The sequence below is a fragment of the Parastagonospora nodorum genome (genome assembly GCF_000146915.1).
Source record: "Parastagonospora nodorum SN15 chromosome Unknown scaffold_1, whole genome shotgun sequence".
NCBI lineage: Eukaryota > Fungi > Ascomycota > Dothideomycetes > Pleosporales > Phaeosphaeriaceae > Parastagonospora > Parastagonospora nodorum.
Genome location: NW_001884549.1, coordinates 305,902 through 327,149, shown reverse-complemented (window position 1 = coordinate 327,149; position 21,248 = coordinate 305,902). Strand labels below are relative to the sequence as shown.

At 51.9% G+C, this 21,248-nt stretch overlaps 14 protein-coding genes across 14 annotated transcripts; 5 read left to right on the top strand and 9 right to left on the bottom strand.

Annotated features, from left to right (window-relative positions):
- Positions 1-144: 144 nt before the first annotated feature.
- Positions 145-1,300, bottom strand: SNOG_00132 (hypothetical protein; the record flags this gene model as incomplete). The annotated part of the gene is made up of 3 exons (XM_001790775.1): positions 145-203; positions 284-1,110; positions 1,158-1,300. The coding sequence occupies 3 exons, from the start codon at positions 1,298-1,300 to the stop codon at positions 145-147; spliced, it is 1,029 nt and encodes a 342-aa protein (XP_001790827.1).
- Positions 1,301-1,974: 674 nt separating this feature from the next.
- Positions 1,975-2,786, bottom strand: SNOG_00131 (hypothetical protein; the record flags this gene model as incomplete). Its single annotated transcript, XM_001790774.1, has 2 exons — positions 1,975-2,379; positions 2,433-2,786. 2 exons carry the CDS (start codon positions 2,784-2,786, stop codon positions 2,044-2,046), a joined length of 690 nt encoding a protein of 229 aa, XP_001790826.1. The 3' UTR covers positions 1,975-2,043.
- A 229-nt stretch (positions 2,787-3,015) lies between these two features.
- SNOG_00130 (hypothetical protein) lies at positions 3,016-3,326 on the bottom strand (the record flags this gene model as incomplete). The annotated part of the gene is made up of 2 exons (XM_001790773.1): positions 3,016-3,067; positions 3,178-3,326. The coding sequence occupies 2 exons, from the start codon at positions 3,324-3,326 to the stop codon at positions 3,016-3,018; spliced, it is 201 nt and encodes a 66-aa protein (XP_001790825.1).
- Positions 3,327-3,374: 48 nt separating this feature from the next.
- Positions 3,375-5,689, bottom strand: SNOG_00129 (hypothetical protein; the record flags this gene model as incomplete). The annotated part of the gene is given in 4 exon segments (XM_001790772.1): positions 3,375-4,287; positions 4,397-4,417; positions 4,435-5,542; positions 5,605-5,689. The coding sequence occupies 4 exon segments, from the start codon at positions 5,687-5,689 to the stop codon at positions 3,375-3,377; spliced, it is 2,127 nt and encodes a 708-aa protein (XP_001790824.1).
- Positions 5,690-5,906: 217 nt separating this feature from the next.
- Positions 5,907-7,239, bottom strand: SNOG_00128 (hypothetical protein; the record flags this gene model as incomplete). Its single annotated transcript, XM_001790771.1, has 2 exons — positions 5,907-6,834; positions 6,890-7,239. 2 exons carry the CDS (start codon positions 7,237-7,239, stop codon positions 5,907-5,909), a joined length of 1,278 nt encoding a protein of 425 aa, XP_001790823.1.
- A 351-nt stretch (positions 7,240-7,590) lies between these two features.
- Positions 7,591-8,505, top strand: SNOG_00127 (hypothetical protein; the record flags this gene model as incomplete). Its single annotated transcript, XM_001790770.1, has 1 exon — positions 7,591-8,505. One exon carries the CDS (start codon positions 7,591-7,593, stop codon positions 8,503-8,505), a length of 915 nt encoding a protein of 304 aa, XP_001790822.1.
- Positions 8,506-10,338: 1,833 nt separating this feature from the next.
- Positions 10,339-11,291, top strand: SNOG_00126 (hypothetical protein; the record flags this gene model as incomplete). The annotated part of the gene is made up of 2 exons (XM_001790769.1): positions 10,339-10,490; positions 10,541-11,291. 2 exons carry the CDS (start codon positions 10,339-10,341, stop codon positions 11,289-11,291), a joined length of 903 nt encoding a protein of 300 aa, XP_001790821.1.
- Positions 11,292-11,629: 338 nt separating this feature from the next.
- SNOG_00125 (hypothetical protein) lies at positions 11,630-12,045 on the bottom strand (the record flags this gene model as incomplete). Its single annotated transcript, XM_001790768.1, has 3 exons — positions 11,630-11,697; positions 11,758-11,877; positions 11,931-12,045. The coding sequence occupies 3 exons, from the start codon at positions 12,043-12,045 to the stop codon at positions 11,630-11,632; spliced, it is 303 nt and encodes a 100-aa protein (XP_001790820.1).
- A 1,247-nt stretch (positions 12,046-13,292) lies between these two features.
- SNOG_00124 (hypothetical protein) lies at positions 13,293-13,522 on the bottom strand (the record flags this gene model as incomplete). Its single annotated transcript, XM_001790767.1, has 2 exons — positions 13,293-13,411; positions 13,444-13,522. 2 exons carry the CDS (start codon positions 13,520-13,522, stop codon positions 13,293-13,295), a joined length of 198 nt encoding a protein of 65 aa, XP_001790819.1.
- Positions 13,523-13,705: 183 nt separating this feature from the next.
- Positions 13,706-14,288, bottom strand: SNOG_00123 (hypothetical protein; the record flags this gene model as incomplete). The annotated part of the gene is made up of 2 exons (XM_001790766.1): positions 13,706-13,882; positions 14,025-14,288. 2 exons carry the CDS (start codon positions 14,286-14,288, stop codon positions 13,706-13,708), a joined length of 441 nt encoding a protein of 146 aa, XP_001790818.1.
- Positions 14,289-15,082: 794 nt separating this feature from the next.
- SNOG_00122 (hypothetical protein) lies at positions 15,083-16,333 on the top strand (the record flags this gene model as incomplete). Its single annotated transcript, XM_001790765.1, has 2 exons — positions 15,083-15,232; positions 15,281-16,333. 2 exons carry the CDS (start codon positions 15,083-15,085, stop codon positions 16,331-16,333), a joined length of 1,203 nt encoding a protein of 400 aa, XP_001790817.1.
- A 65-nt stretch (positions 16,334-16,398) lies between these two features.
- Positions 16,399-16,596, top strand: SNOG_00121 (hypothetical protein; the record flags this gene model as incomplete). Its single annotated transcript, XM_001790764.1, has 2 exons — positions 16,399-16,487; positions 16,515-16,596. 2 exons carry the CDS (start codon positions 16,399-16,401, stop codon positions 16,594-16,596), a joined length of 171 nt encoding a protein of 56 aa, XP_001790816.1.
- Positions 16,597-18,006: 1,410 nt separating this feature from the next.
- SNOG_00120 (hypothetical protein) lies at positions 18,007-18,693 on the bottom strand. Its single transcript, XM_001790763.1, has 3 exons — positions 18,545-18,693; positions 18,375-18,470; positions 18,007-18,262 (listed from the first exon to the last, which is right to left on the bottom strand). The coding sequence occupies exons 1-3, from the start codon at positions 18,635-18,637 to the stop codon at positions 18,179-18,181; spliced, it is 273 nt and encodes a 90-aa protein (XP_001790815.1). The 5' UTR covers positions 18,638-18,693; the 3' UTR covers positions 18,007-18,178.
- A 471-nt stretch (positions 18,694-19,164) lies between these two features.
- Positions 19,165-20,984, top strand: SNOG_00119 (hypothetical protein; the record flags this gene model as incomplete). Its single annotated transcript, XM_001790762.1, has 2 exons — positions 19,165-19,387; positions 19,432-20,984. 2 exons carry the CDS (start codon positions 19,165-19,167, stop codon positions 20,982-20,984), a joined length of 1,776 nt encoding a protein of 591 aa, XP_001790814.1.
- Positions 20,985-21,248: the final 264 nt, after the last annotated feature.

Sequence of the window (21,248 nt, the reverse complement as noted above, 5' to 3'; positions counted from 1 at the left end):
AGCGCAATGCGTAGCAATGAACGCTATCCAAACATACTGCGAACACCCACATACATGCTATGGGTACAGATGGCTGATATCATGATCTAACCTCTAGGACTCCACGGCTGCCCAATCGCCTTCCTGAACCTTCCCTCAAAAAGATCAATGGTCTGATTCATATTCATCCCACTCGCGATAGCCAACTGCAACATGATCCTCGCCTGGATGACATGTACAAACCCTGCTTTCGCAAAAGTAGGTGTTCGAGCCGGACTACTTGGACCATACGGACTGCGCGTACCCACTACCACCTGCAGCCCTTTCTCCATTGCTTCGGGAATCTCGTCTCCCCCCGATGGTACCCCGCCGTTGCCAGTGCCTGCAATCACGATTCCCTGCGCGCCGTTTGCTTGTGCGTCGAGCGCAAGCTTACCGTCGAATTCGCGGGCGGCATAGAGAATGTCGACTTTAGGCAGCGCTGGGAAAGATTTATAATTCGAGACTGCACTAATGTCGAAGTTGTATTTGTGCAGGGGTTGAGACGGCGTGTTGAAAAACACGGGCAAGCTGTTGATGAAGATACCCAAATCGCCTCCGGCTGTTGGGCCAAAAGCATTAGGATTTGTACTGTGTAACTTGGTCACCCAGTAGCCGGGTATAATGCGCGCGTTGAAAGCCACCATCAGGCCTCTGTTGCGCGACTCCGGACTGGCGGCTAGCATGACGGCGTCGAAGAAGTTGGCATCGCCTTCGTAGCCGATGTGAGTAAAAGGCCGCATGGCGCCTGTGCCGACGATGGGCTTCGCGCAGTTCACGAGGCTGTCTAGGAGGAAGGCTGTTTCTTCGAGGGAGTTTGTGCCGTGCGTATAGACGGCTCCGTCGATGTCGCTGTCTTCGGAGCAGAGTGCATCGTGTGCGAATCGCGTCATGTTCATCACCAGCGCATCGTTGGTGCCTGTTGAGCCTTCTTCCGAGGTCCAGTTCGAGACGGCAAGTTGGGTGTGGTTGAGTAGATACGGGTTTCGTGCGATTATTTCTTCTCCAGTAATTTGCAATTGACCGTATTGCGTATCATCGAGAGCGCCATATATCGAGCCACTAGCAATTGTGCCTCCGGTGTACAGCACGCTACGACAGTCATTAACTATCTTGGTGGTCCATGAAGAATGACGTACAGAATCTTTGGCAGGCTACTATTTCCGCCTAGCCATGTAAGTCCGAGACGCTCGCTTGCGGTCTTCACTTGGCGAGGTCTGGAAGGTGAGGCATACGTGCTCGCGGTTGCGATACCAGCAAGGACAAAATTTGTGAAGCGCATGGTGGGCACTTGGACTTCCCAGCACTTCTTATTGTACCACACTCAGCGCAAAGGAAGGAAAGGTTCAAGCTTTTATCGGATTGTATACCTAGTCAGAAACCTAAATACCTAGGTAGGTATCGTCGATCTTCTACGGTGTAAGCCGCACCAATACACGGAAGCACATCGGCGGCCCCACAAACTGTATGTTCAAGCTGACTACCAGGCATAGCTTAGGCAGTACATCCTTGGCAACATGTTCGAAAGAGGAAGGTGGGAGAGTCTTGCCCAAAGACTAGATGGAACGTTATCGGTCGGCTTCGTTGACGTTTGCTTTTCGCCAAGCTTGATCCTTCCAGCGTGCGGAAGCAGCATTCCGCAACGTCAGTATCGCCTTAAGCTTCGTATTTTGAACTGACTAATAGTCTGAGCAAATTTGAAAGGGCGTTATGACTGTGTTGTGTTGCATGACAATGCGGAGCAGTGACGATATCGACTGCTTCCAAGGTTCAGGTTTCCCTGTGGCTATTGCCGAATGGGGTAATTCGTGAGTTACCGGTATTCAAGTGCCTTGTTAAGTTCAAGAAATATGACTGAGATTTTAGAATGATGAAAACAAAGGGCCGAATGCTATCTCACCCAGCACTGCACACAATTAATAATCTGGGCTCAGTCGCGATGTTTCGCTCAATCTTGGATATCACGTCTATTGTCGAAGCTACATACATGCTCCACTTTCTTACTCGTCGCTCCCTCCTATCTACCTAACAAGTAAATACGCTTGGGCCGGGCGAGGTGTACGTCTTCTGACCACTGTACAAGTTGTAAATGATGCCAACATCATTTTGTTTGTACGCGCCAGGGAAGCTAACTGTCGCCGGTGTCTTATCTGCAGAGCCACCCACGATGTTGATTTGCGCACACTCCATGTAGAACTGCGCGCCCATGCTGGAGCTCGCAGAGTGCAGGGCGATGAGCTCGCCACGGAGAAGGTATTGGCCTGGAGCGATACACGCTGGGATTTTCACGGTCTGCACGCCTTTGTTGGCGATCAATCGGTCAACGCCCCATTTTGAGCCGTCGAAGGCGTCTTCGGAAATCTGTGTTCACAATGTCAGCCCTGCTATATCATCAAAGAGATGTAATGGCATACCTTGAACCATCCTCCTCCGACACCGGAATCAGTCTTGGCGTCTGATACTTTCTTGAGATACGCCATGACGGGACCCTTGTGGCTGGGATCAATGATGTCGTTGTCGCCAGACGTCAGGGTGTGGCGCCATGTCAGCGTTGCGCTGGAGCCAGCCTGAAGTGTGATGACAGTGCTGGTGCTTGCGGTCGGGTTGGGTCCACCGTTACAAACGATGTCGTTTGATGACACATCGTTGATGGGTCCATCATATGAGGGAACGCGAACACCGTCGCCGACTTTGCCGCCGTTGACGGAAACAAAGATGGTATGCGCCGATGCAGCAGTGGCGAAGAAGAGGGTTGTTGAGAGCTTCATCTTGTGTGTGTGCGTGTATGATGAGGATGGGATAGCTGAAGAATGGGGGTTTTCAGAGAGTTTATAAAGAGCCGAATTTCGAAACGCAAGGTCAACTCCACATATGAGCCCAAAGCTAAGGGCCGATGGCACAGGATCATGATCAAGCCCCGTGATGTCTAGACTTGATCACCTCAAGCCCCCCAAGCATCATCGCCGTAAGATTCCTTATTCACATATCCACCACTCATCATGGTCTCAGAGCGAACACCAAGACGGCCGATACCAGTTTCGCACCAGTGCTACATATGAAAGTGCGATTCGACTATATTAAGCACTATCGAAGCTGTCCACGAATCTTCAAGCTCGCTTGGTGTTTAGCCAATGGCTGAGCCGGATATAAACGACCTACCCCAGATTAAATGAAACGAGTCCAAGAAAACCGGGGAAACCGACATGCGACCCGGTACAGGGATCAAGGTTGGGTTTTGTGGCTTGATGTAACTCGGTATACTTTGCGATGGATGTCGTTGGCGGCTGGTCCGGCTGCACTGCCGACATGTTCGCTACCGCTTTTGAGCAAAGTCCACCTCCTAGCAATAGCGCCGCTCACACTAGAGTCACGTCTTCGAATCTCATGTCTGGCATATGCAGAGCTTCTCCTTGCATGATGCCGTGCATGTAGGCCTCGCCGAGAAGTTCGTACTCTTCCTCTTCATTTTGCATCGACCGGAGCACAAACGGTACACACGCGCCTTCAAACACCACAATCACGTCTCCTTGCTGCGTTCCGCGCGGGACTAGAGCAAAGAAGCCCTTCTGAGAAATGGCAAAGCGTCTCATCGTGAGTGCAGCACGCATGGCTGTGCGAAGATCACCAAGCGCTTTCGCTGGTCGCCTAGATCGGAGACTGTTGAGTGTGAAGTAGCCTCGTCTTCGCCGCGAACTATAGGTCTGGCCAGCCAGAGAAGGCGTTTGACCCGTTGTGGAATCTAGAATGAGGCTGAAGACCTCGCTATGTTCTGCTGTTGGTTCTGCCGTGCCAGAGGCATCGCGCCCTCCTAAGAGTGTTTTCCAGAAAGCGTCATATACAGAGCTATCTGAAGCCGGGTACTCCTCATGTTTGTAGTTTTCATTGATAAGCTGAACATTGCTTGCCCAGCTACTGTTGCCGATGTGAGGATCTTCGATATCGAGCGCCACGTCTTCAATGGTACGTCCGAGAATTGTTACCTTGTCGAAGACGATGCCGTTGAGGGTAAGTCTCGTTTTGTTCTCGCTCAGAATCACCTTACTAGGTCTTCCGATTGAGACTGTGCCTTTCGTGTTTGCTCGCCTACCGGCACTATACATCGTCCAAGCCTTTGTAGAGTAACCTAGTGCCTCAGTTACCCGATTAGTGCTCCAATCTGGTAGCCAAGAGGGCTCAAGAGGTAAGTCATGGTCCACACAGCTCAAAAGTTCGTAGACGAGGGCTGGTAATTGTGTTAAGCATGCCTCATGGTAGACGTCTCGAGCCGTCCTGGATGATGTATAGTCAGGCGTTATATTCGATCTTGCGATACCCAGTACTCCTGCAAACACAAAGTCAGCGATGTTTATGAAGTGCGTAGCAGATAGCGGTAACTTACCGTAGATTTTGTCTTTCGGATCTGATGCTTGGGCATACCTTGTGCGCACTAAGCTATTCAGAAGATATTCTTTCTCACTGAGTGACCAGTTCTGTAAACGGTCGGCCTGCAGTGAATTAATCACACTACCACCAAACGGTAATCTACTTCTAGAGCAAGAGGCACTATGCTCTAGGCAGCCCTGGGATTTATCGCTTGCGAGCCACTGTAGGATTTGACAGTGCTGCAGAACGTAGCACCATGCCGCAAGATCATCCCAGTTCACAACAGCGTTACCACACATGACGAACAAGTTTCTCGAAAGAACCGCTTCTTGTATAGTCCAGAGACGGGAGAGCCAAGGCCTCTGAAGAATTTGGCGCACTGCATGCCAGGCGTGGTGGTTGGCTGGTGGAAAGTCGAGCCTCTCAAAATCATCCGGGGTAATCTCCACGTCGCTCATCTGCAATTTTGCATACACATGCTCCATCGTTTCCAAAGCTAGGTGCGGGTCTTGTCCGTCCCCATCACCCAGCCATATGACAGTGTTTGTTGCATGAGTGTAGATCAGCCCCATCAAAGGTATTTGCTGTTCTTTCTCGCGAGTGTCTGTTTGGTTGATGCAGATCTGGTCTATCCACAGAAAAATGCTCTCTTCAAGGGATCGCAGTCGGAACAAAGCCGTTGCTAGACTGCTGGTGATTGGCACAGACCTTGCCGCAAATCGTACGGATTGGTTGAAGGTGGGCTCACCCCAAACATAGCTAAGGGCTGTGTACCAGAATGGCTGACTAGTCCCAAGCGATATTGCGTGATTGGTGAGTCGTGTGGTCGACTGGTCACTTGCTCTTGCGAGATGTGTAAAATCTATGCTGGCAATGTGTAGGCTTCCCTGCAGTGGCGCATCGCGCTCGCCTGGATAAAGCTCCAGAATGCGAATCTCGCCCTGGGTAAGTGGTTGATACAATTCAAGAGAGAAGGAGCGTTGGAGCCGGCGTTCGTCCCCTTGGTCATGTTTGCGACTGATAAAGGCTTGAATTGTGGCTTGGTCGTGTTCGTCAAAGTTTCCGTTCTGGTCATCAGGGCCACGGGCTGTAGCAGGCTGGAATGCTGAGGCGGTCGAGAAGACTTCCAGGTCCCATGATCGGTAGCAATTACAGGCGGCGCCTAGCGGGCAAATTTAGTGTCAGTGGCGAGAGCAATTTGAGAAAGAGCGATAAGGGCCGTACTACCTGGAGTCAACACGTACGCGCAATCGCGTGCATGCTGGACGGGTCCGTCTAGGAAAGGAGGAGCCCATTCTTCGTTGGCCATGTTCTCAGAACTGCGCAATGTTCAAAGTAGCACGCTGTTGAAAAAAACTGTAAAATTCTGACGTTGCAGCATAGCCAAGCGAAACTTGGCCGGGTCACATCGGGTGCTCAAGGAGGAAGTCACGAAGAAACACGTGGAGCAGAATCAAATGTGACAAAAGGCATGCTTGTCAAATTCAGTGCGCTTCCAGGTACTCGTCGCTGTTGGAGGAAGATGCTCAAGCCAGGCCGGAGAAGTGGAGGATGCCGTGGCCTTTTGCTTGCTTGCCGCCCTTGCCCTTCCTCCTCTTCTTGCGCTTCTGCTTCGGCTCGTCATCCTCACTGCTTTCCTCCATGTCCTCGTCGCTGTCCTCGTCTTCATCACTCTCGTGCTCGCGTTTACCATTTGCGGGAGCTTCTTCCTCTTGCTCATCCTCGTCGTCCTCGGGGACGTCCTGCCAGGTCTTCTCGCCCCATATATTCAGCTTCTTTCCACCGCCGCTGACCATCCTGCCCGTGACGTCGAATCCAAGTCCGATGACGCCTTCCTGACGCAGTTCATCATGCTTGAGCTCGTCAATGATCTTGTTCGGCCCGAGCTTGACGAAGCGCAGAGAACCGTCGCCCAAGCCCACAGCGGCAATTTTTCCACCAGGTCCAACACCGTCCGGAAGCAGGGCGATGACATCCAAGCTCTCGCCACCTCCCTTGGAGCGATCGATGGTGATGCGCTCGTCCTGGTCGTCCCACACGCCGCGCTCCCACAGTGTCAAAACGCCATTGCCGCCGCCCACCAGCACCTTCTCGCCGACGCTGGTGCCCTTCTTCGACAGGCCCGTGACCATGACGGAGCTGAGCAGCTCCTCCTCCTGGTCCTCGCTACGCACCATGACGCCTCTGCGCAGGTCGGTGACAGCCAAAGTGCTGCCTCCGGTAGTGACCCATTGCTTGCTGAAGCCGCTGGTGCTCGCCTCGGTGGGTGGCAGAGGCGTGAGGGAGGAGACGTAGTCGTCGTGTGGGCGGTGCGTGGCCTGTGGCTTGAATGCCGACTTGGCGCCCTGATCGCGGATGTCGTAGATGTGCAGCGCAGACGAGTCGGTGCCGAGAATGAGTGATTGCGGCGAGAGGGCGTGGACGAGGGTGGGCGCATCGATGCCGCCGTTCGCTCTGCACACAGTCAGCAAATGTGCTGTATCTTGGCAGCTACCGCAGTGAGGCTTACAGATCCAGCGGCACGGCGAACTTGGCCGTAACACGACCGGTTGTCGTGTCTGCGACCTTGACGATGCCATCCGTGCCTGCCGAGTACAGCGACGAGCCGTCGACACTGAAGGCCAACGTCCTGCAGCTTCCCTTGTGCCGCCGCGTCTTCCACGTCGTCGCTATGTGTCCAAAGCCTTTCTCCGCAGCCAGCGCCTCGTCCGGGTCGCTGTCGTCGCTCGCGCCTGGCGGCAGTCGATACGTCTGGACATGCCCAGAGGCGAGTCCAACCGCGACGATTGGCTCTTCTGGGTGGATCGCCTGCGCGAAGAGATCCGAGTCCAATTGGAGCGCGCACAGGTTTTCAAACATGTTTGCTGTCGTTGGTGCTGCCGCGGATGGCTCGACTTCTCAGAATTGAAGCTCCAACTTTTTTGTGGAGCTAATGCGGACCACCGAAGGGCAGGTGTAGCCGAGTCTTGGAGACCGGTCTGCAGTAATTAGCTGATGCTGCACGTGACGTCGTATCTCGCCCGCATCACGTTTTGCACTGATTGGCTGCCAGCCTTACACTGTCTACTTTTTCGCCGCCTGCATCCACACCTCGGAACGCCTTCGACATTTTCAATACACATACCTATAAGAACCTCGTCGAGTTCCCGTCATGGCGGGACCGGGTCGTCGACATTCCATTTATCCGCACATGCAACCCTAACGTTAGTCATGCATGCTTCCATGTCACGTGCGTTCCTGTATGGCCTTCTTGCTGCCACGGGCGTCAATGCCAAGTCCACCCCGAAGCACCTTGAGTATAGCGTCGTGACTGGTCTTTTCCTCCAGGACGAGAACACTACAACGCCATCGGGATTCGACTTCATTGGTACAAACTTTGGTCTGATCAACCGTACATATCCATCCGATCCCAGCTGTCCTGACGACAAGAAGTCGACGCAATGGCAGCGTCTGGCTCACTACATTTCCACCTTGAATAAGAGAGGCCCGGAGAATGAGCGCTATGCTTTGCTCTTCATGGGCCGCCATGGCGAAGGCTTCCACAATGCGGCGGAAACGTATTTTGGTACTCCAGCTTGGAATTGCTACTGGAGCGAACTCGACGGCAACGGCACTACCACTTGGGCTGATGCCAAGTTGACCACCACAGGCGTCCAGCAAGCAAACCGAGTCAACGCCTTCTGGGCTCACCTTCTCAAAGACGAGAACATCTCTGCGCCTCAGAGCTACTACACCTCTCCCTTGTATCGCTGCCTGGACACCGCTCGCCTAACATTTCAGGGTCTGCCTTTGCACGGGCATTCCAAGTTCGAGCCCGTCATCAAGGAGCTCCTGCGCGAGGGTATCAGCGCACATACGTGCGATCGCCGCAGTACCAAGTCTTACATCAAGAAGAACTTCCCAAAATTCAAGTTCGAAAAGGGCTTTCCTGAGGACGATCCATACTGGACCCCACTGAAAGCCGAGCCCAGTGCTAATCAGGATATTCGAAGCAAAGCGCTGCTAGATGATATCTTTGAGAACGACGATGCGACGTACATTTCCATTACATCCCATTCTGGCGAGATCGCTAGTCTGCTGCGCGGTAAGTCACCCCGAAACCGGTTCAAATTGGCTCGATACTAACGTGTAATCAGTCCTTCGCCACCGCACTTTCAGCCTCAGTACTGGATCTGCCATCCCGGTTTTGGTCAAGGTGACGACGGTGAAAGGCAATGCGCCGCCCAGCAGTACAGTGCCATGGAACTCACAGAAGACGTGTGCTGCACCTCCCCCGATTAGAGATTCGAGTTGCAATGATTGCTCGTGCTGTACTTGAGTGGTACGATAATGAAGGTAGCAGAGCATGTGTCTGCCAAGATGTAGGATGCGATCGGATGGGCATCATGGGAGCAGCTTTCCATGACGCATGGCTGGGTCGAGAACGTAATTTTGAGAATTGTAATGCTTGTCTCCCTAGGTCAGTCTCGACTTTCCTGGTTGCTTAGATGAGGCTCATCTCGGTCCAACGCAGATGACAGTCCCGCCATGGCGGTTCATCCGTCGATAGTCAGTCCAGCTAAAAAGACTCACCTACCTGTCTATTGCGGACACAAAGTGAAATCCACGATTGGACAGTTGTATCACTACCCACTTGCACGCTAGCACCACTGAAGATTAACGCGAACGTTCAGGGACTTTCCATCGATTTCAAGCCCATTCAATGGCGAACACTGGCGGATATCCATAGCTCGGCTAGTCTGCAGGTCCTCCCGTGTAACCGCCACAAAATCTCGTTTAATATATGAAGAAAGCTCAACAAGCTCTAACGCTCACAACGAACAGCAAAATACTTGCACAGTGAAATTCCTTCGGTATATACGGGACATCTCACATGAGCTGCTATGTACACACCAAGTGTGTATGCAGCCCATTAACCTCGCCTAAACGGAACGGGAATTTGTTACTCCCCGTGGACGGTGCAAGTGTCACAGGATTGGCGTCTTCGGACCGTTCAGCCGTCTTTTGTCGCCTCATCAATCTTGACATCTATCAGCAATACAAGCTCACTATACTACTTGCGTGCTCTTACACATGTATACCCTCGTTGAAACGAGCTGCGCGCATCGTAATTGAGCTCTGTATGCTGTTGGGACAGTTCGGAGGCTATCCGTGCTTACCATATGACCGAGATGCATGCGCACTTTGAGGCCCTGGAGCATGGAAGGGAATTCGATATGTACCTGCAATCGCCTCGATAATGCGAACTCCTGGAACAACTTCCACTGCAATACTTCATCCTATCTATCTTTCCTCTGGCGACACCAAAGAAGCATTATCCAAGCTCGAACCGTGCCAACCACATCGCAGCTACGCAGTCGACAGTCTCTAGTAGTGCACGTTGAAGCGGGTCTAGGACACCAAGCGGCGGCTCATCGGGACGTAATGGGCGTGACGCTATCCAAATTGTGGGCCGCGATCAGAGGCGCGTTGACGGGAGGCGCGCCTGCTGGTACAAACAGCCAACAACAGCATCACCAAGATACCATCACCATCGCCAAAGACGTCGAGAGCGCATCGCATTCGCCTACGACGACCACGGAAGCTACAATGCCTGAAGTTAAGAAGTGGGAGATTACTGAGGTACGTTTTGAGCTTGCGGCTGATGTGGGGTGGGATGGTGGGGGAAACATCCAAACACCCCGCTGAGGTCATGGTGGGATGAGGCTGGAAGCGTGTAATGTGTTCGCAGTCACGTCGAGTGGTGTGAAATACACATGATGGGAGTGAACTCTTCAGGCCACTTCCTCACATGTTGTGGCATCGAGACATGCAATCTCCATGTTAAACGTCTTTGTTGAGTGTTAGGCGGATCAGCTGGTCGTTGATCGCAGTACTCAAGGACCAGAACCCTATGAAATGGGACATTTGTCGAACTAAAACAACTAAATACTGACGATTATCTAGCCATGGCTTCGCATGAATTGCTCGCTCGGTGAGGGTCCATTCTGGGAAGACGACACAAACACACTTCGCTTCCTGGATGTGGAGAAATGCAAAGTTCATCGCGTTGATTTGAACGTTGGACAATCGAGTCTCAAAGTTATTAAGGACTTTGATATCTCAATAGGGTATGTACCCTTGGATCAAAGCAAAAACTACATCGACTGACAAACTACAGGTGCACAGCAGACATCGAAGGCAACCCTAGCGAATTCGCCTTCGCTGGTAAATACGGCTACGGCATCGCCAACAAGCAAACGGGCGAATACCGCTGGATCAAAAAAGTATGGTCAGAAGATGAGATCAAAGCTGGCAAACACGAGAAATACCGCGGCAATGACGGTGCCGTCGACTCGCAAGGCCGCTTCTGGGCTGGCTTCATGTTCGACCCCCTAGTCTCTGACTGGGACGAGCACGGCGCCCTCTTCCGTCTCAACACGGACGGATCTCTCGACCGGCCATTGAGCGACATTGCCATCCCCAACGGCACAACATGGAACAAGGACGACAACAAGATGTACTGGGCTGACAGCCCCACGAAAACGATTTTCCAGTTCGATTACGACCCCAAGACCGGCGAGATTACAAACAGGCGACCTTTCTTTACGATGCCAGAAGATAACCGCTATGGCAAGGACGCTGTGCCAGACGGCCACTGCATCGATGAGGAGGGATTCATGTGGACGGCACTACATGGCGGATCTCATGTCCTCAAGATCTCCCCGGAAGGCGAGATCGTGGGCGAAATCAAGGTTCCAACATCGCAGCCCACCTGCCCTTGTTTCTGTGGCGAAGACCTTGTTATTACCAGCGCGGGTGGCACGAGCGGAGAGGGTGGCAAGGGTGTGGACGAGTTTGCTGGCAGTGTGTTCAAGATCAACGTCGGGGTACGGGGACTGAAGAGGTTCAAGTACAAGAGTGGCGCGTAGATTTAGTCTGGGAAGGGAAAAATCGCAAGGCTGTTGGCGGATAAGCAGGAACTATAGCTTGAGTGATGTAGCAAGTATGGGTTTTCTTCCATCTTATGGAGAATAGCATATATAGTCCAGGAGCAGAACCGTGAATTCTGAAAACATAGTCGATTGTCCAGCATAGAGAGAGGAACGCCTGCGACTCTGCCACAACTTCTAACACACCAAGGTCGAGACGCCCGAGCACTCTTGTGTGACAAAGCACGAGGCTTTAACCACTACACACCGTCCGACAAGTGATGCATATGCGCAACCACATCGCTCGATAGAGGCACAAACTCTGCCCCCTAATTTCATTAATAAGGGAAATAGGCCGGGTCGTCTTGCGTCGGTTTGTGGACGCATTTATGGCTGATCCAGTCACCTAACGCACACTATCAGTCTTCAAAGAACACGCACATGCAGTCCGCACACCCCAACTTACACTTGAAGCCCACGCCGTCAATCCTGCCAATGGCTTCACAGTTCAAGAACGGCCTCCATTCCAGCCTCTTGGGCACCATGGGTCCCCTCTCACACATGATGACCTGGTTGTAGTCCGGAGCTATGTATGCATCAGCGCCTGCACCGACGAGGTATATGGGGGTTTTTACGCACAGCAAGTTAAAGTGCCGACGTCTGCATCGGTTCGGCAGGCTACGCCGCCGTCGACGTGTCTCGCGGAGGCGCAGGCGGCAAGTAGGCACGCGAGGAGGGCGAGGGAGAATTTCATGTTGTGATGTGATTTTGTTTTCGGATGCATTACTGTCCGGTAAGAAGTTGGACAAGTAGTAGTTGTAGATATGAGAGCAAGGAGTATTAATTTTTTTCTATGTCATTTGGGAAGTAGCACGAAGAACTTCTCCACTTCCAACTACCGTGGTACTGTGGTCTTTGGTCTTCAGGCTCTAAGCAATATCGTGTACCAGTTGTGGAATATTCGCACCTGTTTCAAATCCGATTGGCGGAGTTTGAAAGTCCACGTTCAAAAATTCCTCTTTTGGGCATCTACTAGGAATCTTGGTAGGCCTAAGAACTGGATTTGAAGACGAATTATAAAGATGAGAACACGTGTTCGTTCAAAGCGCTTTATGCTGGTATGTTGAGTCTTGATGATATCCACCATGACTCTAAATACATGTGCACACTGATAAGTCAGTAAAAAAGTGAACTAGATACAGATAGCAAGCATATCGCCAGTTCTTATCCTTATTAACCATGCGTTGGTATATGTACTGATTTACACACTCGCGTGGCAGGTGCTTCAATTAAGAAAAATCTCGGCCGAGTTGGTGCTTGTGCTCAGCCGATTATTTAGCGTACCATACCTGTGTCTGCTGCACATTACCAGCCACGACGGAAGATACACACGAATTCACTGTTCTCGCTAATGAGCTCAAGCTCTACACAGTATGGCGAGGTGTGACGTAAAGACTCTGTGTATATTTTAGGCTGTCGAACGGAGTGCCTGCTGCTGCACTTAGCTCGCTATTCATGGTCGGACTTGACAACCTGCAGTGTAATGTCCATGGCAACCATGCAGCACTTGTTTGCCAAGTCCATGTGACGTGGGAGCATTCCCTCTAAATCGCGGCTGTATTGTAGAAGAGAGGGACCGGATTAGTGATCGAGTGGTTATATAAGATCCGCGGAACTAGGATGTGCGACGCGTGATGGACGGCCGCTCACTGCGCGCTCGTAAGACAGGGTCTCGACTGTGTCTGTTGTTCGAAGCTAATGTTCCACGATCCTGCAAGCAAACCACGGCAGATGCTCCGCTCAGACGAATGCGCAGGACAGTGACGTCAAACGTCGTGAGCGATAGCGAGAGTCTCGAAGAATCGAAGCGCATCCATGGTGTTACCCGAGTGGAGCCTATGTTTCAGGACTGAAAGGCCGGCGTTGTACAGCAGCTCCAGAAGTTCCACAGCAAACAAGTGTGCAGTCCGCGGAGTGATGTCCGCACTCCTCCGCTACAATTTATCCGGCAGCGATGTTGCCGCATAAGTTGTATGCGGTCAGAATCTCGGAGATGTCATGAGGAACGGCCGTGACCCATGGCGCACGTGAACTTTGTTGACGAATGCGTGCTGATCGTGCTTTATGGCATGTAGTATACAGTAGTGCTCACTCATCGTACGAAGAATTCTGAGCATGACACAAGGCGTGCTTGTATCCGTGCTTTCTGGAGGGGGAACCGAAGGTGACATGCTGACCAAATCCAAACTAAGGATGCAGAGGTATCCTTACACGACGTGGCTATGGCTATAGACATAATCAACCCTAGTGTGGTGCGAAAGGAACATGCGGGTCTTCAAGCAAATGCATGCTTATACACTATGGTGTTTCTCCCTTCTGGCCGCGGCTTTTGAGGATCCAGCCTGTTGATTTAACTATCGTACGAAGACAATCAGGTCGTTCAATCGGTACCACTCCGTACGGATGTTCTGGATGTGGCATGATGGTACAATCTGGTTCTGACCCAGTCGCAGGATCCGGAGCACCGGTAGTTGAGTCGTGAAGCTGCGATTCAATATTGTGGGCCGGAGATTGGCCAACTGCCGAGTTTCCTGATACTAAGGCGTGCCGGTGCTTTTCGAGCATGATCTCCCACAGTGATGTTCAGCATGATCAGCGCGCCAAGTGCCTCCTGTCAAGCGCGGATGGCCATCAACACCAAGGCCTGGTGCCAGACTAATTGCGATAGCCTACCGGTTGGTCCAAGATGGCTTGGATATGAGAGGCGACGGGAGAGCACCGACATGACGGCTCGGAGCTGGCTCCTATGCCCTCGACAAGCTCTGCTGCGACACCAAAGCTCCTGAGCTGAGTGAGCGCGATTGGACGGACATCGGCCCTTAGCGTGTGATGGTTTTTGCAGCCCGTCCACGTCCAGACTGGGAGTCGTGCATCGTGTGCCCAAGCGGCCACTAACTGTGTGCACCGTTGCCTCATGGAGAGGGGCTGCATGGACATCTTGAAGAAAGTTCAGATACGGTCTTCAAGGCCATCCGAGAATCTTGTCCGCAGACCATGCATCGTTTGGTTCAAGTGTAAGGCGTAGACCGATGTAGGAGTAGGGGGTGGAGAGCTTGCAGGACGAAGAACCAATTCCAGCTGCGCATGATGCGGGTTATCTCCGTGCCTGACCAAATGCGGTTAAGCTCCACGTGGATCCACCGCGACAGGGAATATTTTGGAAGGTCCTTCGGACGACCATGGCTGTATGTGGACGTCAAGAGACAATCTCGCGACTCGTGTGTCCAAGCTGACTCTGCCCGCCTGCTGCACGCGACGCGGGGCCACCACAATGCGTCCAAGAGCTCAAGATGCACGCAGATGCAGACGATATTTTCGTTCTCCCGACGATGAAAAGACGCGCGGGAATGTCGTTGCACGAAAGTGTAGAACTAGCTGCTTCGAGTAACATGTTTCGTCCCCACCATTGGTTTGCGACCCAAGAGCGAACACATTTAGCTGCCGAGGTTGGCTTCGTGCGGTTCATGCACACTTACCCAAACGATGCGCGAACGGCTAAACACCCTCTTCGGCCAGGTCCTTGCCCTGAAACGAAACCACGCTTACAGCCGAATGGTTGAGAAGCTGGGTCCCAGTGCACGGCAGGGGCCCACTTCACGTGGCGACTGGCAAGGCCCGCCGTCATGGCCCACAGCTGCTGCAAATATGAAAGAATACCATCCCTCGAGAAGGGCCTTCCTGGTCCTGGGGTTTCCCGATTACCTCGTTGCGAACTGCGTACGAACACCAATATGTCGATCCCAAATCGAGGTCCGGAACTCCTTGGAGTGAACATTGCCTTTGTGGCAACTGCTGTCCTGGCCTACATGTTGAGGGTCTTCGTCCGGGTGAAGATGGTGAAGGCTTTTGGTTTTGACGATTGGTTGATGGGAATGGCCATGGTACGCCGTATATGCCTCGAGTTGTTTTGACATGTCTAACCTGGCCAGCTGTTCATGCTCTTCTATGTAATATCATCTAATATCGGGATACAATACGGCACCGGGCGTCACCACCGCGACCTGTCCAAGAAAGACATCGAGAGGGCCAGACATTGCTGGTGGTTCTGCTATATCTTCTACAGCTGGGCCATGATCTTCGCGAAGCTTTCCATTGGATATCTGCTCCTCAGGATCAGTATCAAGCGTATACACACCTGGATCCTGTATCTCGCCATGCTGACTTCGATCGTGGCCGGCGGTGCATTCTTCTTCGTTGTCGTCTTCCAATGCTGGCCGGTGTACAGGTTCTGGGTCGATCACGACTTAGCCGTGTGCGTCAGTAACGACTTGATCGTTGGCCTGGCCTACACCTACAGTACCTTCAGCATCATCTCAGACTTCACTTTCGCCATTATTCCTGGATTCCTCGTATGGGACCTGCAGCTAAAGCGGAGAGCAAAGGTTGCTCTGGTCCCACTTATTACCATGGGCTGTATCGCAAGTGCTGCTGTCATTGCTCGCCTTCCCTTTGTCCGCTTCTTCAATTCGCCCGACTTTCTCTGGGCTACCACCGATATCGCTATTTGGTCGACCGTTGAGCAAGGACTAGCTATCACTGCAGGTAGCCTTGCCACCTTGCGACCACTATTTTTCCTCGCCATGCACCGCTTGGGACTCTCAACTCAACGACCTTCCTACGGCGGAAAGTCTAATCCGATCAATGCGATGGGTGGTGCTTCGAGCAACCAGAAACAAGACAGTCTACGTCCCGACGTTTACAAGTTATCTACAGTGGTGGAAACGCGGAAATCCAATGACTCTGGTCACAAGAATAACGACAAATATTGGTATGACGGCGCTCTGCCCCAGGTCCCACCCAAGGAATCTAAGAAGCTTTCTAAGAAGCATCAAAGCGACAACGAGAGTCAGAGGAGCCTGAAGATGAAGAGCTCTTCTGCGAGTAGTGATGACGAGGACCCAATGCAAATCATGGTATCCAAGTCATTCTACATTACAGACGAAGAACGATCCTTGGCGTCGCGTGAGACACCTTATCGATGAGAGGGACGGATGCGCAAAAGTAATAATTTCGACGATATACCCATGTATTTTACTACGCGGCTACCATGGCTATGGGCCCAACAAAAGCCCGCTTGCTACCTAATACGACCTCTACAACAATGTCTTCTCCTTCCGCCACAGCTACACCTCCAATGTGAAGAACGACTATGGATCAATCCAGGCATGGTCATGCTGCCATCGACCTATCTCAGAAGATCTCTACGCTATCAGCTTGGCGGTCCAGATTGGGATTCCAGGGCTAGGAGAAGCAAAGAAGTCGCGGACTTACTTCGCTGCTCATGACTAGGTCGGAAATCAGGATAGGCGCGGTCCGAGACGCGAAACCAAGGTTGAACAGACGGCGAGCAACGTACCGGTCACTAAGGTCCGGCTCGAGCGGATTGTGGGTCTTGTCAGCTTCGAGACTCCAAGCTATGACTAGTGCAAGTGGAGGTGAGAAGCTTTACGGGTAGGAGAAATGCCGATCGCCTGGATTGGAGGAAAATGAATCCCAATACAAAATTACCATAATGTACATTACCTAAACCACGGTCCAGTGTCAAAATCTACAGATCAGAATAGTGAACCACGCTTAAATCAATTAGCTTCAAACCTAATGGGTCCGAGAAGTCTTCTTAGAACCACCTAGCTTTCTCCCTTATCACTTCAACACCCGCAACGCAGGGCCATCCTCGGCTTTCTTGATCCTGCGTTCCACATACCTTTCTCCAATCACGATTCATGTGGGCTCGGCAAGCGGTACTTTTTCTTCACTAGCCAGATGGACGGGTGCGGAACCTCCCCTTCAGCGCGTAGCGCCACCGGCTGCGACGTGGCGATACCGATTGCGGTGATACAGGTCCGCCTGGGGGCCGCGTTACGAGATTCCGAATCAGGGAATTGCGGTTCAGTCTCCACGATTTAGACTCAGCGCATGAAGTTTAGAGCAACTCCATGACAAAGTACCATGTACTTTCAGCATGCACTTTTCACGCACATGTCTGATTTTCTTTTGTTGCGGCGGCCTGTGGTCCACTGCGGATACATGTCCTCCGCTTGTGAGGTCAGATTTCTACAGGGTACTCCGATATGATTCTTAGCTATGCTGGACATGGTCGGGCTGTACTCCCCCTGTACGGAGTCATGCTTGACAGCAAGATTCAAGATGCTGCATTCTAGAACATGCAGGAGGAGTGGATTCGGAACGTATACACAGCATATGTTACTGGGCCAAAGTCTCGCATGATCATCATTGTGCCTTCAGGCCGCATCCTCTTTTGGCAACACTGGACGATTTGTACCTTGCTGCCATGTGTATACATTGCCTATCGAATTCATCTTGCGCAGCCCAGTCATATGCTTTTTGCTCAAAGGGTTACAGCGCGTGGAGAAGCTTCGACCTGGAATATGCAGTACCTCGAATGAAACTGGATTGATGTGTGTAGGTGCTTGGAGGACTGATTCCTATGCTCGAGTTGTTGATTCGTGCTAATGTGGTGAGTCTTGTTTGTATGTACGATAAATATGACGAGGAAGAAGATGCAAAGTACGAAGCAACTTCAGAGCAGAAGAACGAGGTGCTGGTGCAAAAAAAAAAAACGTCCACGTCCAAAGAGGTAGCGAGTGGTAAGTTAGAGCGGCATTTCACAGTGACAGAACTTTGGGCGGACACAGGGTGAGGTTGCGATGTATGAATTTCGATGGGTATCTTAAAGTATTCGCACTTGGCTGCTAAAGGGTCTCAAGCACGAGTAGCTTCCTTTTGCCTTTTGTTCTCTTCCTCTTGTGGCGTTCGTGTTGTAAGCTGCAGTGCATGAATGCCGCCTTCTTGTGCCAGTTCATCTTTCATGAGTGTGTTGACCATGCGATGCCGCGCCAGTTGCATTTTGCCTTCGAAAGCTGAAGACGTGATGACGAGACTACATGTGTATGTGTTAGTTTTCATCACAGTCTTTTACGTGTTCCTTGTCGTTGCAGCATACCGAAAGTGCGTCTGTGTAGTGTTAGCAGTAGCTAGTTAAGTACAGCGCAATACCTATACCTCTCTGCTGGTGACTCCTTGCATGGCTTGATGGTGTGCGTGCTTGTGTGAGTCGTTAAAGATCTGTAGGGTCGAAGGCTTCAGCGCATCCGTAATCTGCACGACAGTCAGTATACATATACAAAGACAAATCGCCTTGTGCCGAAACAAGTCCGAGGTCATGAGCTTCCCTTTGCCCGCAACGCGTCCTCCATCGGCGTGACGGATTGCGACATGGCTGACATATAACGCTTTGCAGCGACGGCTATATTTTGTCTAAACATTCAAGGATGAATGGATCAACTAGGCTAGCCTGTTCGGGAACCAAAGAGTGTAGGTCAGAGTATTCAACGTTGGTGTGCCTCGGTGATGTGGGCGCGAGCGCCAAGATATTTCGGAATTCTTTTTGGCAGCGATGCCGTCACCGTCCACTGTTCGCGAAATTGTCCAACTACCATATAGTTCAATTGAAAGCCAACATGGCTTGTGCATCATAGGGCGTCGACCGCATCTATCCAAAGACTACACTGAAGCTCTGCGAACCCTGTCGACGATGATTGCTGCATAGCAAGGTCGACAGACGCGATCCTACCGTTTGAGCGACACCGGCAAAAAGCCAGCACCAATTGCCGTAATCCGAGGCCTTGCTTCCGCGTTGGATGCGCTGATCCTGGACGCTTCAATCGCCATGTGGGCTCGAAAGTTGTTCTCTCGCACTCTGACTAAACACAAAATATCTCTGTCACACGATCCCACCCATGGTGTAAGCTACTGTCGTCCCTGCACCTACACATCTTTCAGAACCGTCAGAATGGCATCAACACTACCCCGCCTGCCCATTTTCGAAGCCATAAAAAAACACGATGCGCAAAGCACCGCTGTTGTACATTCCCTATCTGGGCGCACATTTACCTACGGAGAGTTGGTAAATGATGTTGCAGCTGCGAAAGACAAGTTGCAGAGGAGCACCAACGGACAAAGTGCGGAGGGACAGAGAATCTCCTTCTTGGTGGAAAATGGCTACGATTATGTAGGTGCGCATTCAATTTCTGCCCGTCCTAACCCACTCTGTATGCAGGTGTTGACAGTCTCACAGTGACCCTACTCTCCATCCTCGCCGCGCATGCAATCGCCGTCCCACTCTCACCGACGTTCCCTGCCCATGAGCTACGATACATCATCGACCAAAGCGAGTCGCTCATGCTTCTCTCGTCCGAGAAGTTTCAGAGTCAAGCCGACGATGTGTTAAAGGAAGGCATGGAAACGAAGCCAATCAATTACAAGCAGGAGAAGATCATGATGGGAAAGACTGACGATTATGTCACTCTGGAAGAACCTACGAGTGAAAAGGGTGGCATGATGCTGTACACATCGGGGACAACGAATCGACCGAAAGGCGTGCTACTTCCTCAGGATGTACTGACAGCTCAGTCGAGGTCGTTGTTGGAAGCTTGGAATTATACCAAGGATGACGTTCTTCTACACGTTCTACCGCTACATCACATCCACGGCACAGTCAATGCGCTTCTGACACCCTTGTTTGTGGGAAGCACCATTGAATTCCAGTTTCCCTTCAACGCAACGGCAGTGTGGGAAAGATTGGCGGCTCCTTTCCTTCCGAACCCCGACCCAGCGAAGAAACCTATCACTTTCCTCACAGTTGTGCCGACGATATACACCCGTCTGCTGTCTTCGCATTCCACTCTATCTCCCGAGATGCAAGCTGCTACAAAGACTGCTCTTCACCCATCGAACATGCGCCTGAACATTTCCGGATCGGCCGCACTCCCTACACCTGTCAAATCAGCATGGACAGAACTGAGCGGCGGTAACGTTCTTCTAGAACGCTATGGCATGACAGAAGTCGGCATGGCACTTTCATGTGGCCTCTCTTTTGCCGACCGTGTAGACGGCTCAGTAGGCTGGCCCCTCCCCTCGGTGCAAGCACGGCTCGCAGACACCGAGACGGGCGAGATCATCCAAGAAGGCGAAGAGATTGACCCAGCCACGAACCGCGAACGACAGGGCGAGATCCAACTCCGCGGCCCCACGATATTCCGAGAATACTGGAAGAATCCCGAAGCCACGGAGAAGGAGTTTGTCGAGGGCGATGATGGCGCGGGCAAGTGGTTCAAGACCGGCGACGTTGCGGTTCGACGATACGTGGATAGCGCAGGGAAAAGCGAACAAGCATGGGCTAAAGGACCGCTGTATTTTATCCACGGGCGCAAATCAGCCGACATCATCAAAACCGGCGGAGAAAAGGTGTCCGCGCTGGAAATCGAGCGCGAGATGCTGTCCCTCCCACAGGTCTCTGAAGTAGCCGTCGTGGGTCTACCGTCGGAAGCTTGGGGCCAGAAAGTCGCTGCCGTCGTCGTGTTGTCTGAACAAGGCAAGACGGCAGGGAAGGGCGGGAAGCAGTGGTCTGCGCTGGACATGAGGAGGGCGCTCAAGGAGATCCTGGCGAATTACAAGATTCCGCAGGAGATGAAGGTGGTGGATGTGATACCGAGGAATGCTATGGGGAAGATTAATAAGAAGCAGTTGGTTATTCAGATTTGGGGGGAGCCGCTGGATGCTGCCGAGGGCAAGGGGAATGGAGCGGTTCAGGTGCCGAATGGAAGTGTATGATTGGGTACATGTAAGAGATGGCAATTTTTGTTAATACATTGTGAACTAGACTTTTTGTCGTGTATGTACTAGGTAGTTCAGAGTCTGGGTGCGTAGTGCTGGACAATGTGGCTGTCAATGAAATGAGTTCGCTCCACGGCATGCTCGCTGAGGTGCACTGGATCAAAATTTGCCTCGACCAGAAGCGCTGGGTGAATTCTAGGCGTGATAGACAATTGAAGCTTCCTCACACACTGAGGTGGTATGTTGTATTGTTCCATGTGT